This window comes from Trachymyrmex cornetzi, unplaced genomic scaffold, assembly GCF_001594075.2.
Source record: "Trachymyrmex cornetzi isolate Tcor2-1 unplaced genomic scaffold, Tcor1.1 scaffold129, whole genome shotgun sequence".
Lineage (NCBI taxonomy): Eukaryota > Metazoa > Arthropoda > Insecta > Hymenoptera > Formicidae > Trachymyrmex > Trachymyrmex cornetzi.
The window spans coordinates 816,384-840,943 of NW_017295861.1; the positions used below are offsets into that span (position 1 = coordinate 816,384).

Below are 24,560 nucleotides of genomic sequence, written 5' to 3' on the forward strand. Positions count from 1 at the left end.
TGTTTCCACAATTTTTATTTTTTCTGAAATGCAGTGTGACCTTAATTTTATAAAAGCATTAATTTAATTAATTTCTTCACAATTTATTCAATAAATATGTTATTATCCATATTATTAATCCGATTTAGCTTGTAATCTATTCGAAAAAACGTATCTGTTCGTATAATTTGTACAATACTGAAATAAAAAAACCTTTTTCACGTATATCCTTCATTCATACAATGTATTAATTTGTCAAAAATATTTGGCACAGTATTGATGACACTATGGAATGTTTTATAAAAATATTCTATATTCGTACGGAATCAAATATAGAGGGAGGAGTATATATCATAGCGTAATAAATTTTCTCTCTTTTTCTCTACTATGATTCCCGTAACGTTTGCTTAAATTCCAAAATTCCTCGAGCCGACGTGCTCGATGTTCAACGGCGAATCGTTGACACCCCTCGTCTTGTGGCGTTCCTGACCAGCGACGAGCTTCTCAGGCGCCCTCGTGAAATTCTCGATCCTGCCCCTCACAGCGTCGTACAGTACGGCAGAGATACTACGCTGAAATGTGGGGACTAATCAGTTTAGGGCGGAAACGCGCGAAGCGGCGCACGCTTAACAGTAATTCCGTGTAAGAGACGTCGATGCCAGGATTGCAGCAGCACTTAGCAGTTGTCGCGTAGTACACAACGCCGGGAGACCAACCGGAGCTGAGAGCCAGAACCGAGCCCGAACCTCGAGCAGGGGTTGCTGGGATACGCAAATACTCTCGCGCGGATTGTGCTTGCTTGGCGAAACGCGCGGACTGTGAGAGAGCAAACCTGTTTGTCTGGACTGGAATCCAAGTAAGAGGCGAGTGGCCAAGCAGAGACGCGACGATGTGTGAGAGAGAGAAAGAGAGGGAGAGAGAGAGAGATTAGGGAAGTGCGCTTATCCTTGCATAGCATGTGTAACTGCATCGTGCTCTTCTCAAATAGTAATGCGCTACACCAGTACCGGTATCCGCACGGGGATGAATGGTAATGAATGTATCGTACGTTTGCGCATCGAATTCGTCGAGATCACGTGCGCGTCTTCGCTTTCCGAATAGGAACAGCAACGAATGGTATAACCGAAGAATTTCTGTCATTATAGTTATTGCTTTCGTTTATCAAAAGTAACACAACTCAAAAAATTAATTTTTTAGAAAAGGGGAAAAATATTTTTCAACTTGATAGAAAATTATGGACTAATCAAATACTATCGGTAAAAAGAATATATTCTTATATGATTAGGTATAATAGGATATAATATTTGTTCTACTACCCTTGGAACATTCTGTTTGAATTGTGAGGATTTTAACAATTTTTTATGAAGTTAAGTTAGTCCATTTATGATTTTAAGAGAAAAATATTTATTTAATTCATTCATGGCAATAACCTGAAAATTTGCCCGTTATTTAAGTTGTGTCACTTTTGCAGTAAAAGAACAATATGTACATATATTGAGGATAGTCGTTAGAAAAAGTATTAATTGCTGATACATACCTTATTATTGGAAAAATTGTTATATTATATTTTAGTAAGGTTTTTTTCCACCCCAATGATCGTACAAATAATTGATTATCGCTTTGTGATAAAGGAGTTTTTCGCAGTTACTTTTTGCGCGTCAAAAAAGGAAAGATAGACTGCGCCTTGATAGACTGTGCCGTATATATCGATCTCCAGAACAATATTTGCGGATCATTGTAGCAAGAACATTGAATATTCCTCTGTGGCGAAACGCACCGCTCATGCAGAGTCGAATCCAGCTAGACTGATGCGTTTATCCCTCGTGCAAGTGCATTTTGCCAATGTCACGTTCCGCTTATTGTGACGGAACTGATGATAGTGTGTTATCCTTCTCGCGTCTCGAAGCCGTTCTGAAATTCCGTACAATACGAGCGAGCACTGTTCAAATAAAAATAACGATATGTGTCCTTGTGAATCTATTTTTTACAGGTATGTAACTGGTACTAACACATTTTATCTTAGAATTTTATCCTTTGAAGTAATATTAAATAGCGTAGGAAATTTGCTACTAATAACAGTAAAGCAAATTTTATATTGCTCAATATTTTATATATATATATATATTATATATATATATATTAGACGCTGTTTTATACAAAAAGGTAAATTGCATCTGAAAAGATGTTACAAAGACATAATGCATTATATTCACGATGCGTGAATTGATAGTCGTTGCAAATCCAATTGCTGGAATGCTTACTCAGTGGATTGATTCCTTGGCCACTGATTGCTAAATACGTATCTGCGGGAAAGCAGATCTGGTCCGTCTGGATTGGAACCACGATAGGGAAAGCCGCATTTGTGTACCTCGCCGCGTATTGAATTGCTCCAACATGCCGTGCTTTCATCTAAAATCCAAACGACGGCGATTCCGTTTGTATTCTATGACATACGGTTAGATTTGTCGTCTCGTGTAAAGTTCTGTATTCCATATACACGGTGATTCACAAAGAATCGGTAACTTTTAAATGTAAATGAGTGGAAGATCCAATAGAAAAGATATAAAAAGAAGAAATAATCTGATTTTAAATCTTTCAAAATCTGCATTTTTCCGTACAATGCAACGAAATGAATGGTATAGACAGACGAATTTGTGCATATCGGATTTATTGTGAGATTTTTTTTTGCCGAAATTAATTTTTTTTTTTACGTTGATCCTTTGAGGGTGATCCGGGTAGAAATAAATTTTTCTCACTTGTGTGACCGGACTCCTTTTTGATTATTTTTCCATCTCTTTTTCCGTTTGTCGCGAAAGATGTATGATCAGCCCTCGGGCTTTTGGATAACGACGCGGCGAATTGCGACTCCATTGGCCGTTTTTCGCAGCTAAAGCCGATCGAAAATACATTCGGCCAAAGTAAAGAGAAAAAAGGAAGTAACTGAACGCGTTTTCTCGAACGACAAACCCAACAGCAAGGCTTTTTAACGCAATTGCTCTCTGACGGCCGGCGCGCGTCCTGACTGTGTTTCCGTACGAGCAATTGAATCACTGCCGGCAATCAACAGGAACTTTCGCGCAAAGAGGAAAAAGCGAGTCGCATGGGCGCTCTGCAATGATTGCCGTAACACGATTTGTCCGTCGCGATTCGCGGCCCAGTTATTGTGCTTTTAGCGATGTTGCTTTGGCCGATTGGTTTTTCATCTCGGATGATGTAGCGTGAAAAGGGATACAATAATCTGAAAATGTAGCGAAAAATAAAGTATTGTTTTTGAGTTCTGTTTCGTTCTCGTTGGTGCATATTGCTGAAAGAATAATGTGATTATAGTAGATTGTTGTTACATGACTCGATGAAATTGACCGAAAGATCTAGCATATTTTTATTATTTTTCCGCAATGTCGACACTTCGATCAGCGATGCTTTATGGCCATTACGCAGTATCAAGAAAGGAGCTATTTTTCTTAAAGATGCTTTCACAGCGAGAGGAATTAAGCTCCTTATTAAAGCGAAGTCGAGTCCCTTAGCGAGGTGTAGGTGATAAAGCGGCATAAGCTTAACTTTCTTAGTGGCACATCAATTGAATGATGAAGGTAATAAAAAGATACGAGTATATGCTTTTAACGCCATCATACTACTTTACGACTTATAGCGCTCCACCTTCGTACAAAGCTCGTAAAACAAAGCACCGCAAATAAGGAAACTTGGGTAAATAGAGCAGTTCGCGCACGATTCTTCAGCATATCTCATCCTTTCGCGTGCTGTGTTTCATGGACGTACGTTTATCTTCAGGGTTATCAGATTGGGAGATTTTTTAAATTTGGAAGAATCTGGGAAGAATTTGACGCGAAGATATAGGGAAAATATTGATAAAATTTGATGAGACGTTGAAAACATTTTAAGTATAAATGATTGATAAGCGAAAAATATTTAAAATATAAAAATATTAAATTTTATCTTTTCCTATTACCGATAATCAAAGTTGCATGATAAATATTCCGATAAAATGTGACATTCAATATTGCTGAGGTTTTTTTCGTGGATTTAATTCTCATAAATATATTCTCGTGAAATTCATTAACTCTATATAGAACATTATCGATCGTAAATTTTACAACCGAACGAGGTCACTGAATGCTAAGCTATGTGCTTTCAGTGGTCATCAGATCTAATTTGTCAATCTAAAAGCTAGACAAGCAAGAACAAACGTTTAAAAATTTAATCAATTAAATACCAGTATTATAACAAAGAGTGTAATGAGTGATTTTAATTTTTAAACTTTTTATATTATTACATATTTTATTAATAAGTGTTGTGAGGAAACACATTGAACTACATTTATATTTTAAGATTGAATTTAATAGTGCATTTATGCTTTTTTTTTTTTAAGTTAATAGTTACGTTTTCATAAAGACTTAAATTAAAAATATTTTTGTCGTTTAAAATGTGACATGTATAAAAATTTTGTTAGTTAATTTACCTTAATTTAGAGAGTAACCTTTTCCTTTGTATATAAAATTTACAACATTACATCAAACAATATTACGGTAACGTAATGGAAAGTTTGCTGAAATTAAGATTTACATATTTAAATAGCGGTAAACCATGACGGAAATATTAATTTTTAGAAGAATGTATAGCCACACATCGTTGGAAATATCCATGTCGGCACCGCTTATTGTACGTATTATTGTATATATTAAACGCGAAAATACTCGTTGTATCGCATTTATTTGTTGGGACGTCTGGCGGTTCGATCAATCGCGCAATGACCAAGCAGTTTGCGTACTGACGGTGCTTTACGGATGTAGCTGCAAATATTCTATTCAAGCTCGTGCAACTTTCCCCGTCCTTTGCAAAGTCACGGAGCGACGTGTCGGCGAAGGGATGCGCTCGTTACGAAACGGACGGGCGACGTGGACGTGACGGGAGGGCGGTGTAACGTAAGCGCGGCGGAAATTAATAACTTCGATACGTTCGTAATAGCCGTGTTTCCGCTAACAGCTACTCGAGGCCGCGCTTTTCACGACGCCGCGCCGTGTCGCAGCAGGAATGCGTTAATCTAAGAAAGATTGACGTCCGGCTTTCCAAGCAGGATATAAAGCACGACGCCTCGTTTCGCGTTCCTCGCCCAACCGCGATCGTTCTTCCGTTGTGCGCTTTGCGCATGTTAATCTTTTCGCGGCTCCGCAATTATGATAGGATACTTTCTTCCGTGAATGATTGATAAGCGAACGCATCTCTTTCTCCGTGCCGTGCTTTACTTTAAAAGTAAAATAAATCGATTCAACGCGAAGGATAGGTTCCATTATCGCGGAAGAACAGGTTTCGAAGTACTGAACAAATAAGAGACATTAATAAACATTAATTTATATCGGATTAAATTTTTAGGTGTAATTTAACAAAACTTACAATAAAATAAGATTGCTTATAGGGTAAACTCGGGTATAATGGCCATAGTTTTTTAAAATGCAAAAAACATACATTTATTCTTGTTACTTTTTAACAATATTTGGGATATTACTTTCACTGAAGCTTAAAGTAACAAATACTATCGAAATTAAAGAAAAAATACTTAACAGAACTTTAATTTTATCAAAATATTACAAAGTATGCATTGGCCATCTTATCTGATTTTTAGGGAAAAGATGGCCCTGATATTAAGAAAGATAGAGCCATAGTATTTATAAATAAATAGTGAAAATAAAAGTATTAATTGTAGGTCACTTTGCAATTTACGTACTTTTATTGTGTATGTAATGTTGATTATGGCAGCTTAACTGTAATTTATTAGACATTATAACAGTTTTTAGCAGATACGTGCAAAACTTTGCAGGTAGTCGAAAGAAAAAATATTAGATAATACTTATAATATTGTTATTTTGAACACACAGTGTACTCATATGAACTACTGTAAATATTGATTATCTTTAAGAATGACTATAAAAATGTACTATTTATCAATTGTTGGAGAAATTATGGCCTATGGCCATAATACCCTAGTTTACCCTATTAAAACAATTGATATACAATATTTTATTTATATATAATATTGATATATTAAGATATATTTTATTGGATAGTCTTAAAATTTCATCCTATAAATATGTTCAAAATCTATCGGAAATATCCGTTTGTTACATTTTGAACGGATAAAGTCTGGAAATTTTTCTCAGTGTAATATTCATTTATTATATTTAAAGTCAAATATCGTTGACCATCCAGCTTATTAACTGGTTATGGGAAATTTGATGTCGGAGTGTAACCACAGGATGAAGATTTTTATGGATTTTACGTAATACATTCGCTGATGAAAGGTAGAAGTTAGCCGAAACATTCAACAAATATATTATTTATAGACGATTGTTTTAGAGCAGTCGAAATAAACGCGCAATTATTACAGCACCGATTCCTAAAGGCCCATTTGTAATTTGTTAATTAATTTAACAAAATTGTTCTTTCCGTGTACAATTTGCGGTTAATTGACACTCGCCGCAATGCCGATAACTGCCTTGCCGTTGAACATTGACCGTCGTCCAGCGCACAGGCAACGGAATGCAATCGAATTATCGTGAGCTCATCACCGGCATTTCTCTCACTCCCTCTCGGCCGACGCGCCTCCGTCCTTTGTCTCTCGCCTACGCGATCGTTCTCTCCCATTAAACAATACCTTTATGCAAATCATTCCGGCTTAATTGCGACTGCTTTGCATGCGTGGGTTATCCGCGTGACAATCATGGTATCGCGATCGCCAATAGTATCGTTCGCGACCGCGGGGACCTACCCATGTCGTTTCCCGTGCGCTACCGTACGTGGAACACAATGGTGTTTTATACGAGACGAAGAATCTCCGACGACTGCACCGCGGCGTCATTACTATAAAACATTCTCATTATCCCCTTATCCGCATTCTTGGCTTCTTCAGAAACGCACCCGGCCGGTATTATTATTGTCATTATGCATCTTCAGAAATTAGGCACGCGTATTGTTCGGCGCGTAACGATTTAATTTTTGCGTGAGAAGAGGGTCGAGCAGATGGAACTTATTCTTTGCGGCATTTACCGGAACGCGGTGCAATTTAAAATGAAAAAGAGTAATAACTTCCTTCGTAAAGTGTATACAATTAAGATACGTGATCAAAGATCGTAATCTACTTAACAGAATAGCATGGACAATACTTGCATGGGAAATATTCAAAAATAATGAGATTCCGTAGTAAAATTGATCAGATAAGTGTAAGGCAATGTATTTACAGTAGACATAATGTATCTGTAACATGAATGATTGAGTCATTATTACTTGCCATTGTAGACCAGCTTTTGCTGTAATAAGGTGCAAATGTCGGACATGATGTTTATCTTCCTGGGATGTTTAACATCCCTTCCATCCATTTTACTTTTTAATATTTATAAAACTCGAACGATAATATTTCCCCAAGATGCTCAACACGGAAAGAATAATTTTGCTAAAGTATCTAAAAAATTAGGTAAATTTGAAAATAATTTGTTGAACCATCAAAATAATTATGTATGTAGAAAACTCAAGCATGATGAGCTATGCTACAAAAAATTTTGTATTAGTTTTAAAAAATAAATACTAAAATAAAAAATTTTATTTTAGTAATTACAGCTTGAGTGTTTTACATAATTATTTTACTGGTCCAACAAAATTATTTTCAGATCTGTATCCAGCTGAATTTTTAGATACTTTATCGGCATTTTTAACGGCAAAACCGTTCTTTCCGTAAAAGCATCATTATATCTCGCGAACATTCCTGTAAATAAAAAGCATTTCGCTCCCAATTAAAACAGTAGACACAGGCGTGAATTGCAGAAAGGAGCGCAGCAATGAAAAGTAATCGGTTCGGTGGTGCAAACTCACGTCTCGTACACGTGTCGCCGCAACCCCTTTGCGAAGGGGCGCAAGTGCTTCTTGTACTTTGAACCTCGTCATCCCGTACTTGGCGGACACGTCGCAAAAAAAGAACGAGCGAGTCTGATACTTTTGTGTACGCACCACCTTTCTCGATACGATGGTAGTCATGGCAACGACACAGACAGAGCTCCGGCCGATACGGCAAAAGCGTGACGAAATAGGGAAGACTAGACAATGACGACGTAACCGCACCCGGACGGCAAAAGCCTCTCGACGCGATTCTCGACGAGACGCCGCGAAAACCGCAAGCCCGTGCACGCGACACCACTTGGAGCGCATCCAGGTTTCGCGCTTTCCGCCCTTCGCTTTCCATTTACCTATCTGTTTTCGTATCTTATCCACCCGTCCGTGTAAGGAGTTCGAAGTGTTCGTCGAACTGCTGGTACACTCCTTGGACGCTTCGTTGATTACCTCATTCTTGCTCGTCCTACTGTCACTTCCGAATCGATTAAATACATCGCCAAGAAGCGATGAGGTAATTAATATGTACATGGAAAGAACGGTTTCGTTGTAATATCTAAAAATTTAGCTACATCTGAAATTTTGCTAGATCATCAAAATAATTATGTAGGACGCTTAAACTGATTGCTAGAATGTCTAAACTTTTTGCAACATTGCTCATCATACTTGAGATTTCTACGTAATTATTCTGATGGTCCAATAAAATTATTTTCAGATCTGTATCTATAGTTGAGAATTAGACAAAATCATCCTTATATAAGTTAAATTGTATCTGGAAATCCAATAATTTGTAATCAGATATTCATTTATTTTTAGATTCATGATTTATAAATAAATTCGTAGATACATATATAATTTTCAGAAAATTAAATAAATTATTTATATATATCATATATATTAAGTAATTGAAGTAAATTAATTAGAAGTTGAAATTAGAAATTGCAGGGTCCCTTATTTTTTAAATTGAATTTGTAGGTAATTTGTCTTGAAACAATTAATAATTAAGAATTGTACTCTTGTGTGTTTACGTGACCAAGTAAGGGTTAAACATCCCACGTCTCGGTGGGATGTTTAACCCTCCGTCAGCTTGAACACGGAAAGGTTCATGTTGGGATACCATTTGCTTACATGCTTTGGAGCGCATCCAACTTTCGTAACCTTCACGTTTTCCTCTCTTCACTTCGTATCTATAATATTCTTATTTTGTTAGGGTCGTATGTTTTTGAAATCTTACTTAACATTAATTTCTCCAACATCGATTAACACTAATTTCAATTTCCTTAAAGTCTTTTATATCTATTAAAACTACGTTATGATTCTCATAAAAAAAAATATTCATGGAACCGTAATCGACACTAATTGATAGCTCGAAAGAGAAATAATAGTCTCAACTTTTTCTCGTTGATATAATATTGACGCAACGTGTGATATTCGTCGAATCGTTAAAAGAAATAATAGAGGATACAAACCTTCTAGATATATAAATGTTAATTGGACATCCATACAATTACTGTTTATTTCCGACACATCAAGCTTTATAGGATCACATAATTGCTCGTTAGAACACAGTGAATTTGCTTTTAGCATTGGGCGCACGTTATTTTATTATTGCATACATCGAACACGCAATATTGGCAGCAGAGAATTCTAGATTTAAATCAGGTTTCATTCAGCATAACGATATTGATCAAATATTTTTACTGATTACAACCGTATAATTAATTATTCACTTCTCGAAGGCCGCCCGCCACGTTCCGATACGAACAATATCATTCGAGTGAAAAATGGATCGCCCGATAATATCGGCATACTCTCGTCATTTATCTCAGCCGGTCCATTTATTTGACGCCGTAAAAAAATAGCGAACTTTAAAATCGATATTGACCCAACTCTATCGTCGGGACCGATGGAGAGGCTGCGCCGCGAAAAGGACACGCCGTAAACCGCAAAGATTACTTCTTCAATATTCATGTACTTCCATCATTACCATAGAACTACCTCTAAAACCGGTCGCCCGACTCCCCTGGGAAAGGGTTAGGCTCCGAATAATTTATTTCAGCATCGGTACGTGCGCAAATAAATCGCGCGCTGACGAGAATATGAAATCGATGATACTCATTGTCAAATAGTGGGATGCAGATTCTTGTATGAAAATCAATAAAACGTAAATTGTTTTATGTTTTCTATCGTTAGATGAGTGTCACAAGAATTGTGTCGAAAATATTTATCAATTTTTAATATTTCTCGTATATTGCACATACATTTAATATGAGTACATAGAAAAAATGATTTTGCTGAAAGATCTAAAATTTTGCTGGATAAAGAACTGAAAATAATTTTATTAATCCATCAAAATAATTATGTTGGCAACTAAAAAATAAAATAAGTAATAATGCTATACAAGCATATATAAAAGATTTTTATATTCTAGCAACCAGTTTGAATTTTCAATAAAATTATTTTCAGATCCGTATCCACCAAAATTAAAAATTTTTTAGCAAAGCCATTCTTTTAATGTAGGAAATATAAGTTTTTTGTCTTTTTGTTATTTTCTTTGATTTTTTTGAAAGACTTTGATGAATTGTTAATTCCCAAAACGTTACTTCGTTTTTGGTTATTTCCGATATCTAAGTAATTCCGTACGATCATCGATAATCGACCAATTGCTTCTTTCGGCTATCGTAGATCTCGTTCCATGCACCAAAAGATCTCGCGCCGAGTCGCGTTTATCGAGTAACCGACGCGGCGGAGACAGGGAGAACAGCCGCGGGCTTAGATAGAGAAGCCCTTCGAAACGAAGTAAATTGTTGAGGAGGTGGAAGAGAAAGGAGAAGAGGAATGCCATTACTCCGCCCGCGAAGCCGAACTCGGGTGCCTACGTAGGGCAGAAACGAGGAGGCGTTGGATGGGACAGGTGCAGGAAGGAGAGGGGGAGAAGAAAGTGGATTTTAATACCGCTTATTTTATTCATGCTTATAACCCGGCTTTCGCTCGCTAAGGATTTTCATAATAACGGACTTGTCCTCCCTCTACTTCGAGGGTCCGCAGGCGTTATAGGCGAGAAGGGTAGTCGATGTTGAGCTGACGAAAATTCTCCTGAAAGCAGAATTACGCCTGTGGGTTTCGCAAATGCAATATTTCCGCATATTTTCATTTCTAAAATTCGAAGAGACATAAGAATATGAAAAACGTAATGTACGCAACGTTAAAAATTGAATTTATAAAATAGGTATTGAAAAGTCCGATAACACTATATATATATATTCTTTTTTTTAAATAATTTTAAAAAATTCAATAATTATATACACGGAAAGAATGCTGTTGTTGAAGTATCTACAAATTTAGCTAGATACAGATCTGTGAAAATAAATTTTGTTGGACCATCAATTATGTAAGACGCTCAAGCTAATTGCTAGAATATCAAAATTTTTTGTAGCACTGTTTATCATGCTTGAATTTTCTACACAAATATTTTGATGCTCCAATAAAATTATTTTCAGAGCTATACATAGTTAAATTTTTAGATATTTCAGTAAAATCGTTCTTTCCATGTATGTAAGTGTGTTTGAGAAAATGTCAAGGAACTAGCGATAACCAGTTGCATATGCTTTTTTGGCAATTGGATAAAGAAGAATGAACCATATTATCACGGATTCCTACGTTGGAGTTAAGAGTATTATGTAATCGGGTTTAATTTTATATTGATAAGGACCCAAACATAAGGGTCGAAATGTCTACATATTTTTATGAGATATTTTGTTAAATTTACAAGTAAATAAATTGTACATCCGATTAACTGATGTCGGCTCTCTGACGGGCTAACTTTTTATTATTATATTTGATACATTCTTGCGAGCCTTATTTTAGATAGTTGTTGATAACCAGGAATATTGCGATTATAAATTCACATCGAAATTCTAATTGTTGTCTGGCGAACTTTATGTCATCATCGAGACCCTCGCGAAAGGACCAATTGCAAGATGTCTGACAGCATCACGTACATTTTATAGAATCCCGCTACTCCAAAGTAGTTCGTGTTTGCGAGGTTTTACGACTGTCCCCCCGAGGGCCCAGGAACATTGTCTTTCCACTATGTAAGTATGCTCTAGCCGGATTGCCGACTCCGTCCCTCTCTGAAAATCAAATTTGGCACGCTGGTGGCACTTCTTCCTCGACATTTCACTTCCGGGTACCAACAAACGTTTCCCCAAGTTGCATCTTCGCGACTTTATTATGCGCGTCACACGCGAGGCACTCGGCAGTCACTTTCTGGCCGCGAACTTCCGATTTTTCTGGCCATAACTCGGGCGTGTAAACCTGAGCTTGCAGAATACGTAAGACGCTTCTTGACCCCGACATCTCCTTTTTACGCGCTCGGGCCAGAGGGAAGAATGTTAACTTCTCCTCTTCTGTGTAAAAAGTTTTTCCGTCTCCACCCCGTTGTTGTCCTTCTCTCTTTCGCTCTTATCTTCATTCACTTGCCATCAGCTTTCTCTCTCCTTCACGTAGCTTTAAAACAATTCAACGAAGAAGCAGCGAGGAAGTTTCGCCCGAACGCATACCAGACAGCGAGAGCGAGAAAGGGCAAGCAGCGAGGGAGAGTATGAGGGAAGATGGGGTAGAAAATCGCAGACTTTAATAACGCGTTTCCGCCGGCACGTGAAATTCTTCTCGCGTTGAGGTACAATGCGGAAAATCGAGAACACCCCGCCGCGGAAAAGGGCGCACGAAACTCTCCTCGTAATTTACGGGGAAACGTGCCGAGAGTCGAAAACCGGGCAAATATCATTGCCCGCTTCTTTTTCCCCAGTGGTCCAGTTATAATCAAGGGGTACCCTCACGAGAAACCAATTGAATTTGTCGGCTGCCGTCCGCACTATTCCCACCACCCTTCGCGAAGAACTAATTATTAGACCGCGGAGTTTCAGTTACACGTGCGCTCTATCTGAACTTTTATCATCGAGCAACGAAAAGCTAATTGAAATGGACCAAAAGCAGCCAACGAGCACTTCCTGTGTACTGTATGTTTTATTTCTCATGTAATAAAATTACAATGGCTTTTAAAGCTCTCGTAAATTCCTTAAAAGAAAAGCTAGGGATATTCAAACGTATTTCTGCATTCCAATATTTATGTAACAATATTTTAATGCTAAAAAAAATTCAAAGTGTGATGTATCACCAACAAGAACAAGCCATTACAGTTATATTCATTTTATACATGGAAAGACCGTTTTAGCCAAAGTAAAATCTAAAAATTTAACTGGATATAAATCTGAAAATGATTTTGTTAAATTAAAAAAATAATTGTGTAAAACGCTCAAGCTGATTGCTAGAATATCAAAATTTTTTAGAGCATTGTCATCATTCTTAAATTTCTAATATAATAATTATTTTGATGGCCAAACAAACTATTTTCAGATTTATATCTAGCTAAATTTGTAAATATTGCAAAATCATTCCTTCCTGTGTACATTAAAATAATATTAATACATCAGAGAGATATATCTTATCTTGCATGTGTGTTTTTTTTAATAAATTCGTATAATCTTAAAGTATTATTTAAACGAACAAAGAAGTAAGTTATATTTTTAAAAAAGGAGAGAGAGAAAGAGAGAGAGAGAGAGGAATTGTTCGCGTTGACGTTTAAATCCGTGCTCGAGAAGTTCGCTACCGGCGCGCGAAGCCAAGACGAAGAACGTTCCAGGGTAGAATCTCGGGGATTGGATAATTTTTCGTGTCCACCTTCGCGTAAGCTCGAGGGGTACGTACTTACAATCTAGAGTACGTGTCGGAAGGACAGAGATGGAGGGTCGACGGCCTCTATAAAGCCGAGAGAAGATTAAGAGGACGAGATCCAAGGCAGGCGTAGAGAGTGTCGCACGCGGATGCAGCCGGCTGTAACGTAACCGAGTCTGGCGCCGTATTTGTCTTTCGGTGCAGTTCTATTCTCTTCGTGTGTCTCACTTTGCCCTCACTTTTGCATCTATCGCCTTTCTTGGGTACCTCTATCTTCCGCCATCACCGCCGAAACGTACGATGTTTATATTCTTGCGCGGAGAGGTAAAACGCGGATTGTAAAGTAATTCTCGGGATGTTGTTATAATCACGATTAATTATTACCTCAAATATTCAGTATAATGAGCAGAAGAATTACAGAGAATTCAATGCACTGCAGCAATGTACAGGTTGGTTTAGGATATTAAATTTTTTTTGTAATTTTAATTGTTCTGTTGTGTTAAGTTAAAATTAACGTTAATTAAAGTTATAATTTTAACCAACATTCACGAATTAAAAAGCATAGCAAATTTGTTCATATTAGATATTAATTTTAAACAAGAAGAATATTATTATTAATAAGACATTTTCCTGAAAAAATTATTTTCAAAAAATTAATTTAATTGATCGCTTAATAATCGCTAAGCAACAGCTCGATTTGGAATAAAATTGTTGGTACACTTTTATTCATACAATTGATTTGATTTTATTGTTTTTAGACATTTTATGTATAATTATTGAGTTGATCTTAGTAAATTTATAATTAGCTGTTGTATGCATATGTATACGTTTTATTAGACAGAGACTTATTATGAAAGCACTATTACAAAAATCAACGAAAATCCTAAGCACTTATTATTTTAATAAATATTATTTTAATATTTGTTCTTTCTTGACATAGGTTTGGAAATTACAAGTATTTTTCTAGAAGACAAAAATCTAATTATAAAACATACGATGATAATTGAAAATACTCTTTGAGAGTGACGACGACATACGACACAAATTTCGTCTAGTAATGGGAACTTCGTATTCTCTTCCCTTTCTGTAGGATCTTCTTCCCGTTTCCTTCTCGGCTCAATTTCCTGCACAGCCCATCAGCTGTTACCCTCGTCGAACTTCCTTCGTGCTGGAAATGTTCGTATCGACGTCGGCAAGATGGATGCGCGCAAACATTGATCGACATTGATCGTTTAAGCACGAAACCTAACGATTATCTTGACGTTCTACGAAATTTCATGAGAACGCAGGCAAGAGATAGATGCGCCATCTCCATAGGTTCATAGCGTTTAATTCAAGAGCACCAGGATTTTATCACGGGGCAAGGTGTATTAAGCATTTTTTTGTACGTGTTCTTCTCTTTCATGAGCGCATGACAAGTACTGCTCGAACGCTTGGCTTCGAGTCGGAGCGAGAGTCAACGACAACGACGACGACGATGAAGAGGGTGAACTCGGCTCGGCCGTTTTATCGCGGCTCGCCGCTGAGCAAGCAGGGAACTCCATCTCTCACGCAACTTCAGGATTTGATGCATGTGCCGCCGGAACATTTGTTCGATCCCCCTCAAGTTCCTCCCTCCTCTCGACTCTTGGGCCGTCTACCCTCCGGGAAGCGGTAGGTCTTGTCTCTCTCCTTGGTGTCTTTCTCTTCCTCGAATTTCTTCCTCCATCGCGTCCGCTCCCTTCACCCGCTCCCGTAACCCGCGCCACGGCCTTCGCCGACGGAGAGGGTATTGGCCGTCTCCACGGTGTAGGCAGGTTTATTTTTATTCCATACGATTCATTCGATTGAACATGACTTGTGGTTACAGCCCGGACGATATATTTCCGATATTACGGGACGACATTCCGACTCCCGTAGTCCCGCGAGTCTCTTGTATTCTTTGCCCATATCGCTCGTCCATCCCCGCGCGCCGCCCACCGACCGGCGGGGTAAAATACGTACGATCCTCTCTAGAATAATAGTAGCTTCCGGGGAATTCATGGTTGGTACCCGCCCGCTTTCTCGCGGCGAGGGTAAGGGAACGGGCGTACGATCGTTACATCTGGTTCGATTTCGGAAATTAGCCCCCAGTATTTTCTGCAGCTCTTGGAAACCCTTTGTCAGGTAAGAATCGTCCGGACACTGCCGCACGGTGATCCGTTAAGCCACATACGAAATGCAGTGGGAGATCCTTGTAACTCGTCTTAATTGCGGCCACGAATAATTGCGGCCGTAAAGGAGCGAATCAATTTTCGAACGATAGGCGATTAGTTTCTCAATTCGAAAATAACGCGATCTATCCAAAAATGGTTTTGACATTTCATCATTAGTTTATCTCGTATTCTGATTATAGGTTGAATATTAGTGTTATCAAAATATTATCATATGAATCTGTCATGTAATTAATCCTAGTACACACGATAATTTTCCGGGTTTTTACTACACACGAGAGGTTGTTAATGCATGGAAAGAACGATTTTACAGAACTATTTTATTTAACTAGATACAGGTTTAAAAATAATTTTATTGGACCATGAAAATATTTGTGTAGAAAACTGGAGTATGATGAGCAATGCTGCAAAATATTTTGATATTTTAGTAATCAACTTGAGCGTCATATATAATTATTTTGATGGTCCAATAAAATTTATTTTTAAATCTGTATTCAGCTAAATTTTTAGATATTTCAGCAAAATTGTTGTTTTTGTGCGTTCCAGAATTAATTTTTATCACTTTTATAAAAATTGTTAAGTGATTCTTAACATATTTAAAATTTGAGAAAGTAGTTGTAAGGTTATATATTTTTGGAAAAAATTGTATATAAATGTTATTATTAATTTCTCGATGCATGCAGTATTTCAAAGAAAAAAAAATGCGCACACGGAGAGAATTTTCTTTTAAAATTTACCCTGAAAATATGGTGATTGTGGTATACAATACAATATTAAAAAAATTTTTACCATGCACTTCAGTAAAATTAATCAAACTTATTTTATACTTTATTGTAGTTTTATTAATATGAATGAGAGAGATTTATATTAAAATTCTTCGAAATACACACACACACACAATGTTGTCCCACGACTGTCATATTTTCAGGGTAAATTCTAAGAAAAAATTCTCTCCGTGCAGGATACAAATAATCATGTATATTAAATGTTAGGATTAACATCGCAGAGGTGTAAATGTAATAATTAAATATATTATGCAACAACTCAAAAATATCTGACTTAACGAATCCAACAGTAGCTGCGAAGGCCATTTAAAGAAGTTAAAATCTCGTTCGATGTTTGTCACCGCAAAGAGCCGTGACACGACGCGATGCTATTATTGCGGAAACAGCGGACGCGTTCACGGCAAAATGCGGGTTGTAATAATTGCACGGTAACATTAATTCGTTTCCCTTCTCGCGCGAATAATTTTCTACGTAAATACGTGTATGCATAATGGCGCATCTCCTACCCCTGCCGCGACCTTCTAATTAACACGTTACACTGTCCTAACGCGTCGCTTCGCACGAAATCGATACAGCGCGGCATTAATTATTGCTTTACGATGGTCCTTGATTAAATCACGATATCGCTGGTTATGTCGACTCGGATGTCGTAACCAATAGTAACCATCCAGTAAACACTTTGTCGCCTGGTCTGGGAAAATTCAGTTTACCATCCGCGCATTAACACCATTTTGTAATACTATCACTATCGGGACATTGTACAACTAACGATACTGTTGTAATTATGTGGGCCGCGACGTAACTAGGTGCTCAGTAACGATCTCAATGACATTAATACCTTTTATTGGTTTCCCTGTATTTTCGCAAATATGTGCACATCGTTTACCTTTAATTCAAATGAGAGGTTTACCTCGAATAACACAAGCACAAAATTATTAAATATTTTTTTAGCAGAGGAAAAATTGAAAAAGAGAAAACGTGATACGAAATCAAAGGATTAAAAGTAATAATTTAAAGCGATCAGGTCGAAAGTTTTTCTCTTTTTTTACGAATTATAACATTTGTAATTATAGTAATAAAAATAAAATAATTAGATTATCTCATTAGGATTTATTTTTATACATACATAGAAAGGGGATGCTTTTACTAAAATATCTAAACATTTTGGCAGTTACAGATCTGAAAATAATTTTATTGGATTATCAAAATATAATGATTATGTAGAACACTCAAACTGGTTGCTAAAATGTCAAAACTTTTTGCAGCATTACTCATTATGTTTGAGTTTCCTATGTAATTATTTTGATGGTCCAAAACAATTTTTTCCGATCTGTTTCCAGCTAAATTTTTAGATACTTTAGCAAAATCGTTCTCTCTCTCTTTTCATGTATGTATATTTTTTAAAATAAACATTTTAATAAACATACATAGTTTAATATGAGTGATTAAAATATTTTTATTTACGCATATTTACATGTTAAAGAGATCTTAAAAAATAGTCAATTTTAGTTAATGTCCGTTAAATTTTCAACTAATAGTTAATTTTTGAAAGCCTAATGTAATAACTTCAGTTGAAAGCTTGATAATTCGTTTCAGCTATCGCTCGCGTCGTAAAGGTTACTAATTAGGCGACGCTATGACAGTGCTAATAAATGGATGCGTTGACTCTAATACAATATATCGACATTGTGAGGGGGCGGTCGGATAACTAACGGTACACTTGAATTATCCGTTAATGAATAGCGATGTTGTGGGCAACCTAGATTTATTCGATTATTTGCGAGATTGGTAGTAGTTTGTGGCATGGCTGCTCAAATTGGGAATTTCAGAAAGGTCTTCACGCGTATCGGTCATTAAATGGCAACTATATAAAGTTCTCTGCGTTTAAGCCGATTTAATCCGCAAATATGGTCATAGCTGTTAAACAATGATAAAAAGTTAACGCGGCTAGATAAATTGTGACAATCGTTAAAAAAAAAATGAAACAATCCGAAAACAGAATCATAAAATGGATAGATTTTCTAATTTATCTTTACAGAGAAAATTGAAAGAGTAATGCATGCACAAGTAAATCATGAAATAATCTTGTTATTTCAAATTGGAACAAAGAAGCTTCTTCCTTCCAATTTATTTTAACTGGAGCCTCTGACTTTATACGTCTTTTGTATAAATCGTGTAAAATCCAGAAGATAAAAACATTCGCAAATACCCAAAGCAATTCGAAATTTTTATTCTGTTAAATTTAGGCCTCTGATATTCCAGTATTGAAATATCCAACTAAACCTTTTTTACCTTCACTACCGCGCCAAATGTGATATCGTCGATTCTGTTTGTTCAAGAATTGGAATGCAAAATAATCGAGATATAAATTTTCATTTGCGCGTACATTTGTTCATTCTTGATCAGTCACATTCTAAAATTTTGATCAAATGAACAATACGGTTTTAAAACGTATCAGTAAAATCGGTTAATTTAAATTGCAAAAGGATAACTCTTCATTTTAACATACGCGAAATCAAACGAGAGTTTGAGATAAATAAATAAATAAATAAATAAAAATTGATAAGTAATTATTATTGTGCGTGATAATCGAAAAAATATTTACCTTTGCCATCACACTGAGAAAAATGTCCGTTCAAAAAGTAACAAACGGATATTTCCGATTGATTTTGATCGGATTTATAAGACTATCCGATCCAATTTTAGGACTATCAATAAAGCCCGGAAATTTTTCTCGGTGCAGTTATCGTATTATGCATTAAATCTATATAATATTCCATTACTGCTTTAATATTTCATTACTGCTTTAAATAATCTACTCATTAATAATTTATTCTATTCATGTTGTAGAACAAGGACAAAATACAAGCAAGAAGAAGACAACATTTTCGAGGTTACTAAGAGGGTTGAAGACGCACAGGAAAGAGAAACAAGGCCAAGCACAAGGCTCTCCCAGGCACAGTCGCGCAAGAATAGGCGTACCTCAAAGAGTAAGTGTGTGTGCACGCTCCATAATATTAAAAATTATATTTGAAAAGATAACGATGAGATATCTTTCTTGTCGGGCCGATCGATTCATGCTAAATTGAATTCAGTATGAATTTATAAAAAGCACGAACTTCTGAAATATTGCGCTCAATGAGACCGGAATAATGCACAGAGTGCATGAGTTTCGAAATTTCCCAGAACTTTTTTTATTCATTTTATTAACACTTTCGTCATACCAGATGTATAGCAGATAAGGTGAAATTGCTAGTCGTTGCGCTCAGTTTAATCATCATGCGCGTATGACTCAAAGGATCAATTTCGTCGCGTAAGAATAATTTTTTCAGAAGCGAATGCGTGCATGACATCGTTTATTAATTCCGTTTTGCGAATCCGCGATCGTAAACGCGTAAATGTCGTGTAATTGCGTGACCATGCGACTTTATCGTGTGCGTGAAGCTTCTGCGTGAGAGATCCTGACGACTAAATATTAAATCTCGCGCAAGCTTCTCGACAATAGTACGCGCAACGTAATTTCCATCGCCGTTGCTGAGGCTCGTGCTTTTTACTAAGCATGTCCAGCCAACAACGAACTGCCGACACACGAATGACGGAACTCGGAAGAATTCTTGTCCATCTAGTATGCACGACTGTTTTTTTCGTGAAAAGCATCTCTTGTCATTCTGAAAAACTCAGTCCGAGGTATTACTCATTTTTCATGTGAATTGTGCCGTCTAATGGTGAAATGCAAGCTCAGCTTTAATACGCGCGTTAATGGCGACTTGTTTTTTCACTATTAAGCTGGCCTGTGAATTATACTGCATAGCGCATACATCAAATAAAACAAACTTTTACCTGAATCAGGAATATCTTTACGTTATTTAATATAATACTTAATATTAAGATTTAAAAATTACTCTCACAAGATTTGGAATAATTTTTAATGTTCCAAAGAATTTAAAAATTATTTTTTTCTCACATTTACTAACAGAAAAAAATTGCAAAATAAAAATGTATTTGGATCGTTGTTGAAATTTTGCTTTAATTTCTTCAACTATGAATATAAGAGAACAAAAAAAATTATAACATCTATTGATTTCTTGGTAACGCGAATTGACTTTTATTTCTGTTCTATATTTCTATTCTAATTTGTATAGATTAATTGTACAAATATATTTCAAGATTTAATGATTTAAAGTATTGTCATAAAATTGATAAGTGATTCGCAATTGTATTCTCTTAGAAATATAAATTAATATATTAGATATATGATATATTATTATAGAAGATACGTTATATTTAAATTATATTTAAAGCTCGGTATTGATTGAAACAATTTCCAAGAATTTTACAAATTTATTCAACATTATACCTGCTAATTTATAAAGCGCGACGACTTTTTATCTCTGTACATTATTAATTCAAAAATTTACTGTATTTTATTTTTATTTACCATTTTATCTTATTTTTATTTGCCAAAAAATATTTATTCTCTGCATTAATCCGAACAATGAAGATCGCGATTTACAACCAGAGCCCGTTTATTTTTCGTGATGCGCTCTTGTATTTCACTCAACGAAATATTTTCCACCGAATTCGGCGAAAATGTATCCAATTAAAAAAAAGCTGCCGTTAATCGTTTTGTGGCGTGCGGCACGCGTAATCCTACACGGTGTAACAATTATCGATTTATCGCGTTCACGATGATAGGGCACCTCCTCCACTTTCTCTTCCCCGTTGATCCATACAATCTCGATAATAACGCGATTGCGATGCTATAAATCACAAATTAAAAAATATTGATAAAAATCAGTCGTATACATTTCTTTAAACAATTATTCTATTAGAGAAAAATGGCTTTCCATGTTTTCATCTAGAATTCTTGTTTCTCGTAATCTGTTATACGGTCGGTAGTACAGCCTTGTTAGGCTGTACAATAACTGTGCAAACTGTTATAATAAACCACGATCGTTACTATATAAGGGTCTATTTGGTGGATGATTCAAATAGCTAGTTTCGAGTAACACCAATTATTACATATGTTATTGCAATATCATTATCTTCAGTAATCTATTCTATTTCTGCTTTGCAATCCATATAGGTGACCAAAATAATTACGTTTACGCTACGTATAAATCTTTCATTGCTACAGTGCATGAAGCTATTATTTAATAGCAATTACGTATACGTACTCCAAGTACGAGAATTTAAATTTTGAATTGATTGCGAGTCTAGAGAATGGAAATAACGTGCCGTGGCAAATTCTATACATTTCCGACGAAAAGAAAAAAGAGAAAGAAGAGCATGCATCTGCAAGTGCTACTGAAGAAGTAAAGATACCTAAGATTTCCCATGTGTCGCCAATTTGTTAACCTGTGTCGACGACTTCGCGTGTCCCACGCGGCCCGCCGTCGCGGGCGCATCTAATTTTATCCGTAGATTAGTCGCCCGATATATACGTGTATATATACCCAAGATATCGTGAAATAAGCTTGGGGACTGCAGTTTGCATCGCTCCTAGTGAAATTTCAGCCCGGCGATCATTTACGCCGGCTTATAGGTATTACTTTTATGCAGCTTGCTGCATCGCGACACGATTAGTGTAATCAAATTATAGTTACCCTTATCGATCCTGGAACTCACGAGCCATCTCGATAGTGGAAACGTGAAACAACGGAAGTGAATATTTATTACGTTACAATTCGCGCGTGGGTGGAATTTCGGTTTAAATGCAGTTGCAGGCAAAATGTCGCGAAGCAATTATTTCTACATTAATTTCATACGACTTTCATAGAACGGTCGTTATTATCAGCATTATCTGCTTCGGATTGAAACCGGAAATTCGAGGAAAAAGGTCATAGTTGAATATTTTAAATTGGCAAATAACCGAAATTACTATTGCCATATACGTTGATAAATCACAATCGGTGTGTATTTTTTCTTTTTTTTTATATGACTTTTTCAAAAGTTCTATAAATTTCAATGTAATATTCCGTATCATACTTATACATTACGCGTGTTTCCTGGAACGCGTGATTTCTGTAAATAAATCTCGTAGGTAAACAAAGCTTAAAATTATAAACCGGTGGCTAGTATCCGATGAAAAGTTTCCTGTAAATGAACATTTCCCGGAGGCATGCATACTGACACACGCCGGTAACGTCGCTTTCGTGTATTAACGGCAAACAAGCCGAGGTTGAGTTGCTCTTGATCTCTGTATGCGTATTCTGTCCGCGTGCACGGGCCGCATCAATGTGTGTGCACGCGCTTGCACCCGTGCATAATGCGGGCAGCCGGCGATCCTGCAAGTGCCAGCAATGAGATTCCCACGCTTGGTTTAAAATATATATACACGTGTGTACGTGTATATATGATATGTGCCTGCTTGTGTGTGTGTGTGTGTGTGTGTGCGTCCACTACTGTGGCAGTATCCGAATTTAGAGCGTAAATGCATCTTCGAACAGAGAACGTTAACTCGTTGACCCGCGTAGGTAAATTTATGCGTATGCAATTCGGAAAAATGTGTTTGCATTACGCCCGGCGATAAAATGAACAGCGTATTTTTCAGCGACGCTATGGACCCGTATGGATACATGAACCAGGGAGGAAATAGATTTTATCTTCTTCGCCCATGTGCGCAGGTAGAAGAGAAACGTGGCAAGAAATTTGTGAAGTTTTCACAATATCGTATGAAAGCACTTCTGTTTATTATGCAAACACGAAAGTTGCCGAAACAAATAATGGGGAAATTTAATTAGATTTTTCCATCTTTTTTCAAATTTTTCATCACAATTCTTTCAATTATAGCAAACGGTTGAATGCATAAGCGATTTCGAAATTAAATCTTGAGAAATTGCATGACAGAACCAGTTTTCTATCGCAACTTTCCGCAGTTTTCCGTGCATTTCTAGAAAGATTTTCGTAACCTGGTATTTTCTTAGCCAAGTATAAATACAGATGGATGCTTAACGTGCAAATGCTTTCCGTACTTCTTTAATTGACCGTGTAAATAGTTTTAGATTAAATACGGTCTGCTTTAATAAAGTAATGTATATATAGATACATAAAACAAAATGAATAAAGTCACATACGTAATTAAATATAAATAGACCCAGAAAAATTTAAATGAAAATTTTAAAAGCTGTCAGTTACTTTTATAAATTTGTATACTATTTATATAAAATTCAGTAATTTACATGAAGACATAACATAAATACTGTTTAATGAATTTGCTCATAGTTTACATTAAAAAATGTATACATTCAGTACTCTGCTAATTTAAATTTTTTAACAACTGAGCACAAACATTCTACTTTTTTTTATTTATTTAAATAACGTATAAAAACATATTTACTGCTTTTATTGTCTAAGGCTTGATTTTTTATTTTTTTGGTTAACTTGTGATTTAGACTTAATTTTACTTTTAATCTCGTAATAATATAAAAATTGTATTTTTCTAGTTATATTTAATCAGCTTTGTTTAATCTTCAAAAAATTATCATTATAAAATCATCAGTTTAGTAATTAAATGTAGCTAGAAGAAAAGAATTTTTACATTATCATCAAGTTAAGTCTAATCACAAGTTAACCGGAAAATGAAAAACCGAGCTTTACTCATACATTTATTTCTACATTTTCTAAATATTCCCGGCGCGGGATCAACAACTGTAAAACTTGTGCAAGCTACTCAAGTATTGTAGCCTTACCATGGAGCGACTTCAACGAAGATTAAACATCTAAAAGATTAATAGTTTTTATTTACGTTCAAGATTATTAAGGTCAAGACTACCAATTTTACCTCTCTTTTATTCATAACCGAGTACAACAGGTATGTCGCGCGAACAAATGTATGCAACGTACGCGCCTGCAGAATTCGTGTATGAAAAAGCCAGAATGTCGATAGTACTTGGAATGAAATTTTCTCTCGAGAGTCCTTTATTATAGTCCAGCCTCTGAACCGCTTACTCTCAAGGAGCAACGATCTCCTCGG

General features: G+C 36.2%; 1 protein-coding gene across 1 annotated transcript in view; it reads left to right on the forward strand.

The window, feature by feature from the left end:
* The window catches only part of LOC108770533 (uncharacterized), an 83,401-nt gene that overhangs the window by 19,861 nt on the left and 38,980 nt on the right, over positions 1-24,560 (forward strand). The window contains exon 5 of the mRNA XM_018522167.1: positions 19,436-19,575. Within this exon, the coding sequence (XP_018377669.1) occupies positions 19,436-19,575 (140 nt within the window). The remainder of the gene's footprint in view (positions 1-19,435; positions 19,576-24,560) is intronic.